This window comes from Ambystoma mexicanum, chromosome 3p, assembly GCF_040938575.1.
Source record: "Ambystoma mexicanum isolate Mex_15411 chromosome 3p, UKY_AmexF1_1, whole genome shotgun sequence".
Classification (NCBI taxonomy): Eukaryota; Metazoa; Chordata; class Amphibia; order Caudata; family Ambystomatidae; genus Ambystoma; species Ambystoma mexicanum.
The window spans coordinates 813,542,545-813,562,431 of record NC_090925.1 but is presented as its reverse complement, the minus strand read 5'-3'; the positions used below and the strand labels follow the sequence as shown (position 1 = coordinate 813,562,431).

General features: G+C 45.7%; 1 protein-coding gene across 1 annotated transcript; it reads right to left on the bottom strand.

Annotated features, from left to right (window-relative positions):
- Positions 1-3,506: 3,506 nt before the first annotated feature.
- LOC138580927 (serine protease 33-like) lies at positions 3,507-19,571 on the bottom strand. Its single transcript, XM_069651860.1, has 6 exons — positions 19,366-19,571; positions 14,219-14,323; positions 11,260-11,422; positions 7,902-8,173; positions 6,405-6,577; positions 3,507-4,976 (listed from the first exon to the last, which is right to left on the bottom strand). The coding sequence occupies exons 1-6, from the start codon at positions 19,415-19,417 to the stop codon at positions 4,659-4,661; spliced, it is 1,083 nt and encodes a 360-aa protein (XP_069507961.1). The 5' UTR covers positions 19,418-19,571; the 3' UTR covers positions 3,507-4,658.
- Between the last annotated feature and the right edge of the window lie 316 nt (positions 19,572-19,887).

The following is a 19,887-nucleotide window of genomic DNA, read 5'->3' as shown; positions in this document are numbered from 1 at the left end:
GACCGGTGTGCTTCAACTGCTCTCTTTACGCACTTCCCTGATAGAATCTTCGACACAACATTCATATCAAAAAGTACAGTTAAGGTAGCCTCAATGCCTGTACCATCCAAGAAAGAACCAGTAGCTAGAAGCATCAACCGTATTATATGTAGTTTGCCTGGTATAAGCATCCAGTTCTTTGACATGTTGTTTTTAGCCATAGCTTATTCTAAAACAGGTTTGTAGATGCCAAGATCCAATGTACAACTGTTTTTGATTCTGGGGTGACAACAGATGTTATTTTCTCCAGCTTCTTCATGAATGTGAGCTGTGTTTGTGTGCTGGTTGGGCTGGCATCTATGAGTGGAAGTACACAGAATCTAGTTTTTTATTTGGAGGATCACTTATAATGGAACTGTAAGCTGATCAAATCAGAACTGTAGTGAGTGGTTCTGACTCTGTATCACATCCATCAGTCTCGGTTTATTCAGTGAGATTACAATGTTAAGTACAATACAAAATGGGCCAGGTTCTCCTTGGGCGCATCACAGAAAATGCACGATTTGTTCTCATCACCGTTAGACCATGCCGCCACCACTGCTCTTAAATGAATGCAATTAAAACGTACCCTAGTGATCACAATGTGTTGAGAAGGGTTCTGTGACCACCGCATATACCTCTGGAGACCTGGACCCATAATTTATTTATTGGGTATTTATAAGTCACCTATTCAGCAAATGGTGTTTCAAGGCGCAACAAGACAAAAGGGGATGGGGATGCTCGGATGAAGAAAAACAAAAACGGTCCTACTAGGCCATGTGACATTTGGATCATGCAAGTGCATTAACAAGAAGTCTGGGGAAGAGGGGAGGGAGGGAGTGCAGGACAGAGCGGAATGCGCTAATGCTACGGAGGGAAAGGAAGTGCAGGTCAGGGTAGCGAGCGCGCATTTGCGGAGAGGAGGAAAGGAGGGAAATGGCCCATGGGTTAGGCGAGTGCTAAGGGGAGGTCCGTTGGACAAGTGCCAGGGGAATGCAGAGAGTGCAGGTGAAAGAAGGTCCACGTGCTAAGTGTGAGCAACAGGGCTGGGCAGGCTCAAGGGTTGCAGGCCAGCCAGGCAAGTGCAGGGGAAAGGAGCCCGGTAGGGCAAGTGCAGATTTAGTCGGGTGTCAGGGAGACCAAGTGCAGGGGTAGACTGGTCGAGGAGGGTCTGGTGCCCTGTATGAATCAGTAAGAACCAGGCATCCAGTCAAAAAGTGTCAGAAAGGCACATTAGCAGGGGGGGGAGGAAGAGAAAAGGAAGGTCTTGAGAAGCTTCTGGAAATTAAGGAGATCCGGCTCAAGTCTGAGAGGGGCAGGGAGGCCATTCCAGAGGGAGGCACCTGCAGAAGAGAGAGATCTACCCCCACCTCTCTGCTTGGAAAAACGTCTGCTCTGCAGAGAGTTGGAGCTAGGGGACCGAAGGGCTCTAGTAGGGAGGTATTTAGGGAGAGCGAGATGGATGCTGCGGGGTCCGAGGTCCCAGAAAGCCTTGTGGGTGATGCAGAGGGTCTTGGATTTGATCCTCGCAGCATCCGGGAGCCAGTGGAGAGATTTAAGGCTGAAGCAACGCAGTCCCTGGGCTTGAGGCCAAGGATGTCTTGCAGTCCTATTCTGGGTTAGCTGAAGGGGGCAAAGAGAGGAAAGAGGCAGATTGAAGAAGAGGCTGTATCAGTAGTCTAGTCTAGAAAGAACCAGAGCTCTGGAGACATTGAGCTTCTAACAGAATGTAAGGAAAGGGAGAATGCATCTGAGGAGGTGAAGCTGAAAATACACCTTCTTGGCAAGGTCTGTGATGTGAGGGGAGAAAGAGAGAGAGGAGTCAAAGATGACCTTATGGTTTTTAGTCTCACAAGATGGTTTGGGGAGGGGACCCAAGGAGAAGGATCTCAGCCTTACTGGCATTAAGACAGATTTATTAGCTGTGCACCATGCCTGAATAGCACTCAGACAGTCAGCAATGAGAGAGGAAGAAGAGGAGGTAGTGGAGGGAAGATTGAAGGAGAGCTGTGGGTCATCAGCATAACATTGGAATTGAGGAGCGAGGGAGGAAATCAAGTGGGCCAGAGGGGCAAGGTAGATGTGCAAGAGCCACAGCGATAGAATCGAGCCCTGAGGGACCCCGCTGGTGGAGAGTGAGATAGAGGAGAGGAAAGGGCCCAGTTGCACCTAGGAAGGTCGATTGGATAGGAAACAGGTCAACCAATCCAGTGCCAGATCCGTGATAACAATTGTATCATGGAGCAGCTTTATGAGGATGGCATGATTGACTGTGTCAAAAGCAGAGGGCAAATCAAGGAGGATGAGAACAGCAGGCGTGTTGGAGTTAAGGTTTGAGAGGTCTTCACAGGCGTTCAGGAGAGTAATTTCCATGCCTCTGGATTCTTTGAAGCCAGACTGGTGGTCATGGAGTCAGCCAACAGATTCAGTGTGGTGTGTCAGTTGGGAGATGACCAACTTCTCCAAGAGTATGCCCGGGAAGGGGGTCATGGAGATAGGGTCATAGTTAGCTGGGCAGGAGGGGTTAGCGGGTGGCTTTTTTACGAGAGAGTGCACAAGGGAGCGCCAAGGCAGGAGCGAGAGAGGAAATGTTGTCCTTGATAGTTCTGGTGGAGCAGCGGGTCACCTGTTTGGAGGAGACTTTCAGATAGTAGACAGCTTTAGAGACCTCATCCGGTCGTGTTGTTTGTGAAATGGGAAGCCAATGCAGTACATGGAGCCTGGGATGGAAGCGGAAAAGTGGAAACTGCAGTAGGATTGGCAAGTTCCTTACAGATTTTGAACAGTTCAGCCGTATTGTTGGTGGACCCGGATATGCAAGCTTGGATATGGGCCCTCTTCTTGGAGCATATGGAGAGACGGTATTGCCTTAGGAGCAGGCGACAGCATTCTTGTGATGGGATAGTGTAACATGCTAGAAACTGTTTGGGTGAAATAAGACCAATACAAGTTGTCTTCAGTTTCAGCATGATCACGTGTTCTTGCTTCTTTGCGTGCTCACGCTGAGCACCAAGTGCAGTTCTCATCTTTTCGGGAGTCAGGGGTACCAGTTGGGTATGGCAGGGCGCAGGAGTGCTCCATGGTCCCATTGTCCTTAACAGTTTAAGAAAAGTCACAATTTGTCGCTAGGATCAGTGAAATGATTTTTACCACCCAAAAAGAAGTGATACTAGGCCAATCCCGTACCACCCACCCCCGGCCCCCTCTCACACCCATGCACCTCGTATACTTGGGCAGCATTTGCTGCATGACGTATCAGCATGGCACATGCTAGTGGCGCCCTGGGTGATCACCTTGTCTTGCATGTACTAGAAATGGTCTTTTTACTTACGGTGCCACCTTCAGACAGTTCCAATTTTGGGATTAGCATCCCCCGTCTTTGTTTTTTCTTTTTTCTTTTGTTTTGCAACATGTAAAAGCGCATTCTGCTGATTACTATTTTTATGGGGATTTGTGTTCTATCAATTTACTGAAAGCACTTTCCAAAGTGAATGTTATCATGTTTATTTTCATCAACATATATTGTCAAATATAACCTATAACATGATTAGTTTATGATTTCGAAAAGCTCACAGAATAAATATTTACATAAATAACATATATGGCCTGAAAGACATCACAAAATCTCATACATTTTTTAAAACATTAAATAGCTAAATATGCAAAGGCCCATAATGATTATCTGAGCTGAACAATGAACCTTTATAAATTAGACACATTCTGATCAAAGTGAACAATGTAGGACATTCATTAACTGCAATAAGAGTGATGTAAATCAAATGGAAATGTACAGGACATATCGGTGCTGAGCAGAAGGGGGGAGAAGAGGCCAGTTTGGGGCAGAATCCTTCAGTATCATGGAGGTGTGGCCATTTCATGGACCCTTGCTTTTTCTCAGCCAATGTAGGCCTTTATACTTAAATGATGTCCCACAATGTGACCTCAGTCTGTTGTCGCATCCTGTGATGTAACACGTGTGTGAGATTTCTGAAGGCTGCGGTTCCCATAAGGTGGCTGGCGCCTTCCCCGTCATCGTTTCCTAACATGCTGATGGCCAGATGAGATCCTGTTGGGGACAGATGGTAGGCTGTGCACTATGGAATCCACATTTTACAGCAGTTCCGGAGAGGTGGAACATTTCACTAGAGAGGGAAGTCATTTTGCCATGTTATTCACAGGGCTCTCTCACTACACCTTTTTGGTGGGGAAGGGGGGGCAGGGAAAGCGTTGAGAGATGGCGGGTACCAGCCCATTTGAGCAGGGAGTGGCCACAATCTCTGAGGTTATGGGGCTGTACCAGTTAGTGCAAACAATTACAATAATAAATATGACCATCAATAAATAATCACAGATACATTTCACATTCTATTTTATGGCCCACTGAAGAGCCATGACAGGAATGTTCTGAAGACTTTCCGCTCTTCTGGTGGTGGGTCCAGGCTGTCATAAATTTATTTGGGGTCTCTGGCAGTTGTGCTGGTTTCTTCTCATGCACAATGATCTGGGTCCTTCATTGTCGCAATGCATTTGCCCAGAGACTCACTCTCTAAAGGGATGGTTGCCCCTGGATACCCTGGTTTCCTCTGTCAGTGCAGGTTGGAGGTGCCACAATATTGTCCGTTATCCAAAAGCGTCCCTTTTTAAACCATTCTTAACAGCCTCATGATGAAAATGGCTGTGACAACAAGGATCAGGCTGCAGGCAGGAAGATGGGCACTAGAGCTCACCCTGGACACACTCGGGAACTCTCGTTGGACCACGCTGGCAGCTGAGATATTGAGGGTCAGGGTTGTGTCCCCAATCTCTGGCACATATTGCTTGATCCAGTCCACGTAGGCGGTGACCTTGCTGTACACTCCTGGCCGGTTCGCCTGTGCACAGCCCTCCCCAAAGCTCGAGATTCCCACCAGCAGCCAGGCGCCGTCCTGTCTGCAGACCAGTGGCCCTCCGGAGTCGCCCTGAAAAACACAAGGATGCATGTATTATTTCCTCTGTGCTGTGCATCCTTTGCTGACCTGGTCCTCTCTCCTGCACGCTACAACTATTGCCATAATGATAGATTAGAAATCACCTGCGAAGCGTATCTCCAGCAACATGTGGTATCAACCCATCACTGCGCAGCAAACAATACAGAGGACAAACATTTTACAAAGAGGCTATTGGTCACCATAAACCAGAACCAGAGACTACCTTGGTGATCTCCTGCCATATAACCAAATATCCTGCCTAATCCTATTCTGCAACCCACCATAAACCACAACCAGTGACCCGGAAACCGGGCCCTTGAGATGCATAGTGCTGAGCCTAAGAATAATGACCGCCTGAAAGAGCAAACATATCTTAGTCTGCTCCTAGCTGTGAACCTAGTGCCACTACCGCGAAACAGGAGGATGACCACTACCAGCTCATCCAGATCCAGAATGTAATCCTGGAACAGCGGGCTCGTAAGAATAAACCACCCACTCCTGACACTCACCTCTCCTACCACTATGCTCAATTTCTACTTTACACCAGCACACAATAGAGCGCAGCTATACCCCTCGATCAATTTTGGCCTAGCTGCTCCCCTACAAACAATACTCCATGAACACCTCAACATCCTGCTAGAATGCAGGCCTAATGCCACCTGAATGCAGTCTCAGAGACCAACCACCTGAATGCACACATTCAACTGATCTCACACTAGCTGCACACATATTGAGTGCACCCAAGCACCCTATAGTACCCTACTCTCCCGACTGACCTGGACTATGGTCCCCAAGGTCGTCCAACCCACAAGCGCTTTGAGATCATACCAATGATATATAGAGCGCTATATAAATGCCAAATAACAATAACAAATAACAATAACTGTGGTTGAAAGAGCTCATCAATATAGATATGTCTTCCTTCTAAGGAAGTTTGCTCATTCTCTGGCCTTCAAAGACGCAAAGCTAGGGCATTACGTGGGGGCGGGGAAGGCACTTTTTCATTGACACATAGGATGAGGGAAAACTGTGCAATACCCATTGAGGATAGTCAATGGCTCTTGGTCCTCATTGCCCGGCTCCTTGTAGTGGGCAGATGAAATACATCAATGTTCCAAAATTAAAGAAAATGCTTGTGAAGAATACCCCTGCATTTCTTAGGCAGGTGGAGTTTTAAGCATGCCCGTACAAGCAATCCTTTTGTTGGTGATTAGATATACGCAATCTAGGGACAGCATATTAAACCAATGATTCTGGAACAAAAATGTCTTCCCCCAGGATAAAAGATTAAAGAAGATGTTGATTAACATGGTATGTAAAGATAATGCTTAGAAAACAAGACGCAAAAGAAGGGTTGCATGCCGGAACTGTCATGCGGGGCACTTTCTGTTGAGTGGAGAGCTCCTCAGAGTAACTCACCTGGCAAGCATCCTTCCCCCCCTCCGCATATCCTGCACAGATCATGTCCTCCTTCACCAGGGTGCTGTTCACATCCAGTTTGTCATTCCCGATGTGGTAGAGCTTGTCACATGTGCCGGCATCTATCAGAGGCAGTTTGAGCTTCTGCAGGGTGCCGGGGGAGGGGAGAGACACTGCAATGTACAAAAGGGAATTTTTTTTTAAAAAAATGTTGTATTCTCTTTTCTAAGCTCCTTTCCCAGCCTACCATCCTTGATTTCATTTTGCCTTAGTTCCACCTTTTGTTTACTTGCCCTCAGCAATCTCCTGCTCCTTCATTGCCTCTTCTGTACTTGATACTTTCCCTCTCGCACAAAATTGTAGACAAATATCAGACTTTCGTGAACCTCCCACCCAAATGCCCCAAAGCAAATTTCACTGAATTCATGCAGGTTTTTTATTTCTTTCTGAAAAGATAGCAGAAATATTTTCAAAGTTCTGTTTTCAGTGTTACTATAGATTTTTGTTGCATTTGACTGTGGTTGCTTTGTAGGCATTTGTATTATTTGCCTATATTCAGTTTGATCTTTTCAATGTCATGGCAATATTACATTTTGAATGGTCTACTGGAGATTTACATTTTTATCTGGAATCTATTAATCTAAATCACGTCACTACGCCTTTAGTCGACAAACCATTCCGACATAAAGCTGGAGAAATCTTTACATGCCATTCTAGAGCCGAAAGGTACATCGCTTTTTAGGATACAGGATGGCTAGTCCAAACTCAGAACCTTGTGCCTAGTCCACAAAGGACTGCAACACACACATCGGTTTTGCAAATTAGCTTGCAATACTGGTAAGGTGTGATCGCAAGTGCGCATTTTATATCGCACTTGTTTATGCATTGTTTGAAATGTCTCAACACTATCAAATGTAGGTTTTCCGCCTGGATAAGCACTCCCAATTGTGGCTTGCAAGATGATGGAAGGGCAGCAACGATGTAAAGCGATTTGTTAAGGAATTCACTAGTTGGTCCAGAGGAGCAACTAGCATAAGATGACAGGCTTTTTGGATCTGTAGCCCACAACTTGCGCTCACTCATTTCCCTGGCTGCCATATTATATATGGTGTATTTATGTGTTGAAGCATGCTTTGCGTGCTTGCCAGAGCCCCACCTACAACAATGGACCTTACCACCTCAAGCATTTGGACCGAGCTGCATATCAAAATGATGTCCTGTTTGGTGAGCGATGCCGGGTGTTAAAGGTCTTCCCCTTGATCGGGTATAACAGTTTGGGCGACTTGACATTACCACCAGTTATGGACCACCAAACATGGAGTTGTTGGTCATGATGCACAATATTCCGCTATTTCCCTTGACTCTTTTTTAAAATAATGTTTTAACCTATGCCCTCCTAGTATCTCGAAGCACCTAGGTCAAAATGGCTCTCATACAGATATGGTGAATGGCTATTCTACAAGCCACATGGCGTATCCGTCTTAGATGTACCATTACCTTCAGAAGAGATGAACCCCCAGCCTGTGACCGAGCAGATCATGCCGGTGGGGAACTGGACTGAGGCATCGGGGAGGCAGACGGGCAGGATGTAGTCTGTGAAGTTCACCGGGGTTTGCAGTTCCAGCAGTGCGACGTCTCCAGATGAGCCGTACTGTGAAGTGTAGCTGGGATGGACTTTGATCGTCTTCACTCCAGAGATCACGGCTTTGGGGCTACTGCCTGACAAGTGCAAGCTTCCAAGGGCAACTGAGGGTTTAGCGAGGCCCCTCCTGAAAAAGAACACAGACTCAGTAAATCTCTGTTTTAGCCTACGTCATTAATGCAGAGACTGGGTTATGCAGAGTTGCTCTTAAAATGAAAACATATTCTCTAATAGCCTGTTACCTTCCATTTGTACCATATATGGTGATCCATTACTCCATAAATGTACCACAGCAGTCTTATATTGAGTCCTTTGCTCTTGTTCTCCACCCTCTTGTCTCCTATTGTGACTGCAGGAACACTTGTTCCCTGCAATCTTCAGCCTCTTGTACCATATTTACAAAGCTTTAAAGATGTCAATGTCTATATGACACCCTGTCCCACATTTCCTCCAGTATAGTTTCTGAAATTCTGGTGCTTGAAATCCTGTGCTACTGCTGTCGTTGCACCCCTTTGAGCTCTCCCAGACCCATCCTAAACCTTTTGGGTATCTAGCCTCCCAGGCCGACCCTTATACTTCTGGAGATCTAGCCTCCAGAAAGAGACTAATTTTCCAGATGAGGCTTCAAGAACTAGAAAAACTACACTGGATCTGGTTATCAGGGCTGACTAGATTACCCCAGAACAGATCACCACTTCAGCTGTGGCCTCCATAGACGTCCACATGGTATTAAATGTGGGGCTCAGATCTGTACACAATTCTCCACGTGTCACTGCACAAGGCATGGTATTCCTGATTAAACCTTAGTAATATGTGATGAGAATGGAAATTAATAACTTGGTACACTTCTGGGGTGCAAGCAACTCTCTGGGTGATGCTTTGGTGCAACCATTTTACTCCCATTATCTCATGTTGGAGTCCCAGCTCTAACTTCTTCTTCATTGAGAATAGTGGACTGCTTTTTAACCTCTATTTCTACCTCTACCTTTTTACTCTGTCTGCTATGACTTGTTGAAACAAGACCTGAAATTCCCAATCAGCCTTTCAGGACAGACAACTGCAATCTGGAAGCAGGAAGCAGGTGGCCCTTCACAACAACTGCTGTAGAAAGAGTGGAGTTGCCAGACCTCAGTGTTCCAGTACAATAGTAGGAGGTGGCAATCTCCAAGCAACAAAGACCGGGGGAGGATTTAATGCATGGCCATTGTGTGACTCCCGGGAATCTAGTAGAGAATAGATGCAATGTCGTCCTTATTCATTAGTCACTCCTAATTCTGTGAAGCATCTCAATTAGCAGCAAGTGAACTGTTTCTCTGATCTGCTTCGGAGGGAGCAATCTGAGCCTCTTCACTTAGTTTCTGATGGGAGAACGGTCAAGAATCAAATGATGCGAACCAACACAAACTCCCCCATCCTCCCTCCAACACTCCCTACAGTGATGCTTAATAATGTAATTTTGTCTAGTTATATGATACTCTTTAGTTTGGAGCATTTGCCCCCTTAGGGTAATGTTACCTTTGTAGGTCATCTTTATGTGGTGTGTTTTGTCTCTGGTTTCTGTCCCACTTATTTTATACACCCACATACACTGGCTCACCACTTGTTCTCATCTTTGTGCTATTGTGCTAACACCCTTTGGGGGGAAGTCCTCTGCCATCTGCAAACGTATTATTTTAAGTTAACTCTGTTCAGAATTGACATCACAGGACTTCATATTGAACCAGTGGTAGAAGCTATCACCTGTTAACTGCCAATGAGCCAGCCCAGCATAGTTTAATTTATACTTTTGTTTGCGTCGGAGGTCCAAGCAATGCCAGGTTATGGACACAACCGGCTCACAATTAAGTCTTGCCTTATGGAGGCTTGGCACTTTCATCGTAAGTTTTAGAGTTTATGCAAAAGTCCATGACTAAAGAAGCACTCCTCTTGGGGCTAACTAGAATCCGTATAAAGGATGTGTGCAGCAAAGCATATGAGACAGGAAGTTGAAGAATCACACAAGAAGAAACTCCTAATTTGAAAATGATTAACTTGAGAGGCACAGCTTCACCTCACTGATGAGGCCCGACTAGGCCGAAACACTTGTCTGGTGTTGCTGATTGTACTCTTGTTCAGAGGAGAATTGCCTAGCATTTCAGTTCTGGACTTCCCTTGAGGGTGGGACAAAGACTGATATGCAAATGGGTATTTCTCCTCTGAGAAGGGTACAGTGAGCTAAAAATGTGATTGTAGAACCTCCTGAGATGAATAGAATTCCATAGAACAGGGTATTTGACCCATGTTTATTTTCGATAGAGGGGCTCCCACACTCCTTTGTAACTTTATAAAGCTTGGGGTTTCACCCTACGTTACCTAGGGTAATCCAGATGTGGACCCCTTGCTCACTGTGCTTAGAGGGGCACAGCTTCACCTCAATGATGAGGCCCAACAAGGCCCAAAAAAAATTCTGGATTTGCTGATGGTACTCTTGTTCAGAGAATTGCCTAGAAGTTCAGTGCTGCGCTGCTCTTGTGGGTGGGACAAAGACTGATATGCAAATTGATTTTTTCTCTTCTGGGAAAGGTACAGTGAGCTAAAACCTGTTTGTAGAGCATCCTGAGTGGAAGAAATTCCATAGAACAGGGTATTTGAACCATGTTCGGTCTCAGTAGAGGGGCTCCCACACTCCTTTGTATAAAAGTGTGCCGCTAAGCTTATGAGACAGGAAGACGAAGAATCACACAAGAAGAAGCTCCTAATTTGAAAATGATCAACTCGACGTCGGACAAATAGAAGGAGGAAGGGGAACAAGAGGACATGCATTTAGGGACAGAAAATGCAGATACACATTTTGAAATGGTTTAGGGACGAGAGGCAGGAGATAGATCTTAATCACTGTGGACCTCATGAGAATGAACAAAACATGCTGCTTTATGTACCTCCAATTTTCAATATACCACCTACATATGACTTGGGATCACATGAAATATTTACAGCCTGGCATACAGAACAAAAGATCCATCCACCGCTTTATACAATTCTACAGGTAGGACATGCCACAGCAGGGGGTGGTAAATTAGAGGCGATTTTACAAAGTCGTTGATAGTTAATTCGCATGCCAGAGATCACACAGCATCTTGCACCAAATGTAAAAGCTTCACTTCAGAGGTTTATCTGTCCTTATTCATAATGTTCCAAAAGCTATCTGGGCGATTTCTGCTCCTGAGCACTTACATTCTGACACAATGAGCGGCGCAGACCACCCATCGATCTGTTAGCAGGGTCCCTCCACAGACATGGCGGCCTGATAGGCGGATGCTGACTTGCCAGGGCCACTCCCCACTCCGGGCGTTCTGCCCACCCACAATCCGACTTTCAAATCTGGGTCTTCCACAGGCTGTAGAAAAGAAAATATGATTGAAATATTGAACATAATAGATTAAGAATATTCAGAATCCCCCATTCCAAGCAGCAATGGGAGGCACAGGTCTTAAAAGGTCATTAGCACCCTGGGCGGCGGGAGCCAGACAATCAGGCATCTAAGAACGTGGGCTGACACTACCAGTGAAAGCCTGCGTTCCAAGCTGCCTAATGGCTGGCTCCCTCACCCGCAATCTTCCACAGCCAACCTTGTTTTTATTTTGTTACCGCACCCCCTACCCCATCCCACTTACCTGATGGCGGCGGCAGGGATCCGCCGCCGCAGCTCCTTTCCCCATGTGGCCGCCATGAAATTGGAAAAGGGGTTCTGTATAGAGCACCGCCTTCCAATTCTCTCGTGGCCATGTTGGTATAGTATTTTGTCTCTGAGAACGGGATGCTGCGAGGTGTTCCGTTCACGGAGAGAAAATACTTTTTTAAAAACCATTTAGCACCCGTGTAGCACACTACAACGGTGCAAATGGTGATATGCCCTCTGTGGCTGGGCCCACCCTATGCGTGATGGAATGCCACCCTCGTTAAGGGACTGTCGCTTAGCTCGGGCCCTTAACTTGGGTGGCAGGCTTTTACCCAGAGGATGGCTCAGCCACCTCGCGGCATATCGCCTGAATATAAACTCATGCAACACTCTCTTAACTATATGTGGTGATTACAGACAATATCAACATAGCTTTGACAGTATCGGAAATAGTATTTACTGCCCAAAATGTACATTAACTAAAACCGTTTTGTGTTTTATGAGCGATGTAGTTGTCATAGCGTCACACAGGGCATATCTGGTCAGTCTGGGGTGACCATGTGGAAGTAAAAATTTACATGGACCAATGACAAGTGATTTCTACACAAAGTTGGATGTCCACACTGGTCACATTAGAGAGCAGCTACATAGATGAAAAACCACAGCACTACTGTCCACTGCAAGATCCACTGTCAGGGAAGATGTTCCATGGGACGCTTGGCAGAATGGTGGCATTCTCCTTCGGATCTGACATTGGTTACGAAGAATGATAAGGTTTGCTGGCAAAATGTCACCAGGGCCTTGACACAGTAGAATTACCTTTTCAAGCTTTGGGCTTCTGTATCAGATACAAGATTACGTAAAGGAAATATATATGGTAACACATGAAAGATGATGTCAGCTCCAGCTGAGTGTCACTTAGTCCTGAGGCTGCGCATAGTATTCCTCCACGGCAGACAGCACTGCTTGCTTGTGTGGATGGAAAGGGCCTAAACGGTCAACCACCCCATACACAGACGGATGCGGGGAGCCATCCGTTCATCCGTCCAAGTTGCTCCTGTGAAGTAACAACCAAAACAATAAACCAGTAAGGAGCCTGAGACCTGATGAACCACTAGCTATAGGGACAATAGCCTACAGCCTATTATCCCTTAGTGCAGAGAGCCCCACTGAGCTTCGATGAGGACTTAGAGTGGGAGGTGAAGGGATGTGTTGGTATGTATAATGGGTCGGAAAAAATCTTTACATGAGCCGGGGACACTTGACATGCAGAACTTGCAGGCCACCGCGTGGAGCATGCTCTGCTCCATTCCTGTGCAGGATTAACACTGTTGGTTTTGCCTGCAACCGAGCACCAGCCAGTGGTTCTTACTGTACCTATGGCATTACTTGGGATAAATAAGTACTCTGGGTACCTAGAGTATCAAGAAAGAGGGGGCGTAGACTCATGTAATTGTTTAGTATATTGATGTGCTTTATAGGGGCAACAGAACTAACCTTGTAGATTGGTCTTGCACTGTATACATGAGCAAATATGAGAGTGGGGAGGGGTGTGCAAAGTTCAGAACAGTCAACTACACTTCCAAGCAGAACAGAATGGCATTTTATGTTTTGGTGGCACTTGGTTCTTACTCTGGTCACTGGTCTAGATAGTTCCTATTGAGCCAGATAAATGGAATATGGCACAGAGAGCTGTAGTGGTCTGGGCAGGATAAAGCAGTTTCTTGAGGTTTGGAAAGTCGGGATTTGAAGGTAGGTGTCTGGGATAACAAATTATACTTGGCTTGCAGAAATGGTTGTGGAATAGGAGAAGAAAGGGCTTGAGGAGTGGAAGGGCTAGCAGGCGATGCCAGCGTAGCTTCACTATCAGGTGCTCATAATAAAACATATATCTTAAGAGGCTAATTGGATTGTTGCAATGCTCATGGACTCTCAAAGGAGCATTTCTTCGTGGGTGATGTATTGTTTTAGATGCTGGGACCCCCTCGCTAGTCTAGTTTGATTTCTAATCAGGTGCTTGTGAAGAAAAAGATCACGTCAGATAACTGCAGAGAAGCGAGGGGTGGCGGGCTCTGGCTTCCACCTGGCCGGGCCCAGGTGCCATTAAGGACCAGCCATGGACCGATCTTGGCAGGCTTTTAGTTGCTTTGCCAGCTCCAAGACTAGGCCCATTTAAAGCCTCAAGTGAAGCTGTAGTGATACAGTATATACATAGCACAGCTCAACGTCTAGGCACTGCCAACGTCACAGCTCAGTAACTGATTCTGTGAGTGACACTGGACAGGTCACCACATCTCCAAGTGTTCCCGAGTCAATGAGACGTACCTATCGCAACTTCTCCTTTATGGGAGAATTTTCAAATTCCATTGTTTTATTCACTTATTTTACAAAAAGAACATAACCACAGTAACATATGGATTCTGCTGGCTTTTAAAGATTGCCAAGTGGATATGTTGTCAATACAAGAGTTGCCATGTGCCCTGCATACTGCCATCTTCTGGAGTTAATACTTACTCTCATTCCGGTGCATATTAATGCCAGCAGTGGCGTCAGAGGTCATGGTGTCAAAGGTCATGGAGCCAGAGGTTGGGCTGACATTGGACTTCACATTGTTGGTGCCTGAAGAAGAAGAATTATTATAATACATGGTGAACATTCACACCTGGGAAGCACAAGCCCATCAATGGTAAAGCCCAAACTACTAATAAGACTAACCTAAATACATCCAAAAATCTTTTAACATATCCTCAAAACTATGAGCCTTTAAAGAGAGCTACTGCAGTTTATTGCCGTATACCATGTACCTTGCACTGTTTCCGTGATTCGCAGGCGGAATAAATAGAACTAAAAAACTGCTAGTAACCTTACAAATAACCTTTTCGAAACTAATTACATTAAAAAAGATGATGTCATATTTTACCTGGAAAATTTAATTTATAAAATAAAGTTTGTAATTAGTTAAAATCTCACCATTGATAAAAACCTAAGATTTTAAACTATTATTAAAAATATATATCAATGTAACCAGCATGCAACATTTGCAGTAAAAAGTAAAGCACATTAAAGCGAAGCCCGAAGGATGGTAAATGTATTCCCCCAGACCCCAAGTGATGCTACTTGTTAACCTCATCCTACTGACCCATGTTGTCTCTCCTATTAGCCATCACAGACCTGCATCACTGGTGTTATTATTGGGGTATTTATTAAGCGTGGACCTAGTTTCGGGAAGCAACCGAGCTCTTTAAACTCATAGTGGAAGGATACAATGAGGGAAGCAGAGAAACAAGAGAGTGGGAGGGGCTAATAGCGGTGGGGAGGGGTGAACAATTTGGCAGCAAGGGATCTACAAGCAGCCTGGGGAGGAAATGTTGGGAGGCAGATCACCCAGTCTCTGGTTGGGTAGGGAGTGGTGGTGTGTGGGCCTAGGTAGTAGGGAGGAGTCATGTTTTGAAGAAGGAGGCTTGGACCTCCTTCCTGAACTGTAGAAGTGAGGGGGTGAGTCTGTTGTTGACGGGAAGAAGGTTCCAGATGTTAAAAATGCAGCCGCACTTGCGGCTTTGAAGATTTCTGTAAAACCCTCATAACAATTGAAAGGGCACCAGAGTCTTAGCGAACGATTCTCTCCCTCCAAATCCCCACCTCCCCGTCATTCCAAGCAAATATATGCAACTGTGTGCAATGCAATTGAGATCAGTATCATCTACGTACTACACAATAATATGTCGTCCATCTGTGTTGGCCCCAGTCCATGCTCTCATTGGCACTTCTTCCAGTACCAACTGGATTGCATCCTGATTTATTATCACTAGGGCCTTTTGTAAAGCACTCAGCAAATGAATTGCTTCAAACACTTTCCTTCTGTTCAAAAATACACAAACACTAACACTAATTGAAATTCAGTGAACGATTGGCTAGACAGTGTCGGGTGCTATGTAAGTTACATGTCATTTGATGAAAGATTAAGCCTAGGAAGTGGGTCTGGGAACAGGGCACTGCTGGCCCAAGCCGAAATCAATACTCCCTTTAGGATGTTAGTCATAAAAAACCCTTGAGTTTTCATCTGTTGGGTTTTCACACATAGGAAAGATTTATGTTGATAATGCATGCCGATGGGATGCAGTGTATCCTGTGTGTATGTTGAGACATTTGGCTCACTTCTGAAGTGTGCGATAAATCATTTGTAGGGCAGAGAAGACAAGACATACTATTTGGAGTATTTTCTATTAGTGGAGAAAGGGAAATGGATGCCTATTCCTCCTTGCTAAAGAAATTCATGAAGGGCTGGTCATGACTTTGGCATCCAAGAAAAAACAGGGCCTGTTCACCTTAATTACTTAACTCTGAATTGAAATAAACACAGAGGGGGGCAAATCACAACAGAATAAAGTATAGACTTTTGTTGAATGCATTAAAATGATATTAAGATGATGCTTGCGAAAGACAAGACATCACTAAATGATATTCAGGCCTATAGTAAGTGCAATGGCAGGGTGTCAGATGGATGGCATTTTGTGCATTTACATGAAGGGTTAAGAGGACCTTGGGATGTGGTTACAGTGCTTGATAGAGTTCAATGGGGTACGATTGTAGCAGTACTCTTTGGTACCATGCATTCAGGTTCGATTGTTCATGGACGTCTCTGGTTGGCATGGTTTCGGTGCATGCTTGGTGTAGAGCGGATTGTTCTAGTGGAGTCAGGGATGGAGAAGAGGGAGGAGGATAGTTAAGTAAAGGTGAACTGGCCAAAAAGGGAAGGGATTTCCCTACGGACAGATGCCCCTGCAGATGTTGTCAGGGCTGGGACGAGTGGATCATGTGGACTAGGAGTACGTTAGTCATTTTCCCACCACTGTATTTTCTAATATCCTTCATACTGCACTACAAGATGCCTGATGTTTGCCTATTATGGAACTTAGAAAATATAGAGTAGGACTATAAGGTTAGACTGTCTACTGTGCTAGAAAAATCCTATGACTCCAGATCTTAAGGCAGCCAGGCTCCCACGGTTAGAAGGCGGTTTAAGATAGCCAGTCTACTTTGTGCTTTGAGGAGGACTTTGAGGGTAGCCGGTCTATAGTGCCTATAATAGCATATGAGGGTAGTTTGTCTTCTTCACAGTGAGATCAAAAATGTGCTCCATCTGAGCTTAAAGTACTTATAAATGCACCACTTCGGTAGAGATCTACCGCAGGCACGGCTCTGTCTCCACACACTTTAGAATGCAGCTATGACTATGACAAATTTGGTCTAACCGGACACATAACGACTTCGCCCTTACACCAGACTTGCCTCAACACCTCTGCCATTAGAATACAGCGTCGACCTATGCCACTTTTTCAGTCTAGCTGGGCACACATCGAGTCTCTCACATTAGCGCTCTGTCGTGACCTCCCTCAGCACCCATCCACATGCTTGCCCCTTGCGTTGCATAAAGGAGCCTAGCCAGCTCACCTAATGCCTAAACTTGCCCAAATGCACACATGCAATGTAGGCCTTTCTGAGAATCTTCCCATTACTGGACTTTGGTCCCCGAGGGCGTTCCTACTACAACACGCGTTGAGGCCATACAAATGAGAAAAGGTGCTATATAAATGATGACAATACAATACAATGTAATGCAATACATGTCAGACTGACCGACATTTGATGGGCACAGCTCAGATGCTATTGGCCTACCAGAAGAGTCTAGCCTCTTGGAAATTGTTCTTCCGTACCCATAGGCTAACGGGTAAGTAGTTAGAAGTTGATCGAGATCTGTATGTGTGGGACAGTGACTGACATCCCAGGCCAGGTGTACATGGTGGCCAGATCTGTGTTTAGGTCAGACTGTTTCTGAACGGAAGGGGAAATGGGGCAACTAGATGCACTTTTGGAATATTAACAAGGCATCAGATACATGTTGACTCCATTGCACACATCAACAAAGGCTTGCAATGAGACTGCCTGCAAGGCACAGCAGGCATCAATTCACACTGGGGCATACACTTGAGTACCCTCTCCCTTCGTACCACCGATTGAGGAACCCATCTGTGGTGCAGGCACGTGCTGATAGTCCACTATGTGAATGGTTACGGCTTGCCTTGGGCCGATGGCAGTGTATTGTGACCATATGAGTGGTTGAAAGCCATTGATATATCTCCCCATGAGTCACAAAGAGGAGGGTGAGGAACCCCCACTTTCAGCCTCTTCCACTTCGCGCTCGGCCACTATGATTTGGAATTGCAAGCCTCAGTATTGAATCAGTGCGATGTGAAGCCTGCGCCAGGTGGCAGTCCTTGCAAATGCTAAATCCTTTCATACCTCTAGCCCTCTTTTCCTTTAATGTACTAATTTCTGTCGTCTGGGCAACAAACATGGTGTGCCTTACGAAACAAATAAAGAAGAAAAAGGAATAACAGAAACTCTGCTTATAGGGTGCTCTCATTTCTGTTGGAGGGTGCGTTCACCGGATTTGCAATAGTATTTATTAGAAAAATGTCCCTTTTGCTTTGGCTGAATATGTTCCAAGCTATTGAGTGGAAGCTGAATGCTATCACTAATTATACTACTTAGCACACCAGATGCCACTGTAAAGCACCCACTGTCCCTAAACGCTCACAGCTAACTGGACCCACCCACTTATTACACATGCAATGATCGTATACACGTGCGCACCCAGCCCAGGGGCGGGGACTAATAAATCTTGCGACAGGATCCAGGTTGCCTGTTCTCCGGGGTTTTAGGACGTTGCCTAGTTGGCAGGAGTTATGGCATATCACGCAGCACGTCTCTGCTTTACACAGCATTTGGTATGCCTGCTGGCCTGACTCCAGGCCCAGTCATGCCGTAAGAGAGGAAGTGCCTCACAGTATCTGCAGAGAGCTGCAGCGTGCAGTTGCCACGTTTGGAAAAATGATTGCAGGCGATTTAGAAGAGCTGGGGAGAGTCCTTTGCATGTAAGGCGTGCACTTGAAATGTATTCTATTGTGACTAAAATGCCAGTAGGTCGATTCTGCTGACATGAAAATAAGCCACACAAATGAAGTCCCAGTAGTTCCAATATCTCTCCAGAGCAGAAGATCACTTCATGAGACCATAACGGACATTCTAGCCTTTATGTATTTATTTTATATTGCATCCCCCCTCCCCCGCATGCTTCCGCTGTAATTGGGAATTTGCAGGCATGATGTCACTCCCTTGAATTATGGAAATAATTGAAGAGCGTCTCATTATTTCTGTAAATTATGGTTTTTGCAACCATTAATGCATGGCCAATAACAAAAGACGTGCTGAGCGCATGCTAACCTTTGCACTGGTGCACATTTTCCGTAAAGTGCTCTGCTAAAGTGTTTTTTCAGGGTTCTTACCCTTGCACCACTCAGGAGATGCGTTCATTTGAGCAGAGGCCTTTCTCCGTTCTTTTGGCACCCTTTACCATTAAACATAATTAACCCAGGCCAATGTTTGATGTGATATTTCTCTCTATGTGCATGTTATTTGGTGTCTCCAAGGTAATGTGCCTATTTAATGCTGAAAGCTATGGGGAAGAACCTTCCCCATAGAACAGACTCTTGGCCTCCCATCACAATTATGCCGACTCAAAACCCCACCTTTCCAAGCAAAGCCACGAGATTCCAAAAAAGAAAAGTCACTAGTCACTCCAGATGTAAAAAGCACCTTACCCAGGATGAGGATGAGGAAGAGAAGTGCTCCCATCAGTGAGGAGGGTCCCATTGTCTGGCTCAGTGGTGGCAGCTGTCAAGTGTATCCACTTTGTTCTGTTTGCACCAGGACTGTCTGCTTGCCTCGGGGTATCCGGGGTTGTCTTCCTGGCTGTGCTGTGAAGACGGTTCTACTTGTCTCTGCTGCCCAAGCTTGCCCTCTTGTCTCCGCTGCCAGTGTTTCTGCCTGGAGTGAAAACACATTGCTTCTTATATTGTCCTCCCAGAGGGGAAGTCAGAGAAAAGATCACAGATGGCGTAATTCTAAAGTATTTACCCATTGTGCTAATCCCAGAACCAGGCTCTTCAGAAATGTGGACTGACCAGTTCCAGGGATTTCAGAGAAGGTTGCCTCCCTGCATCCCCTCCCACACTGAACGTGCCATGTTGCTTCCTTCGATGCACGCGTGCTGCTGCTGGCTGCGATTGTGTGGCTGCAGGGCTGGAAGCTGGTAAAGTTTCAACAGGTACCAGATCTCGTGA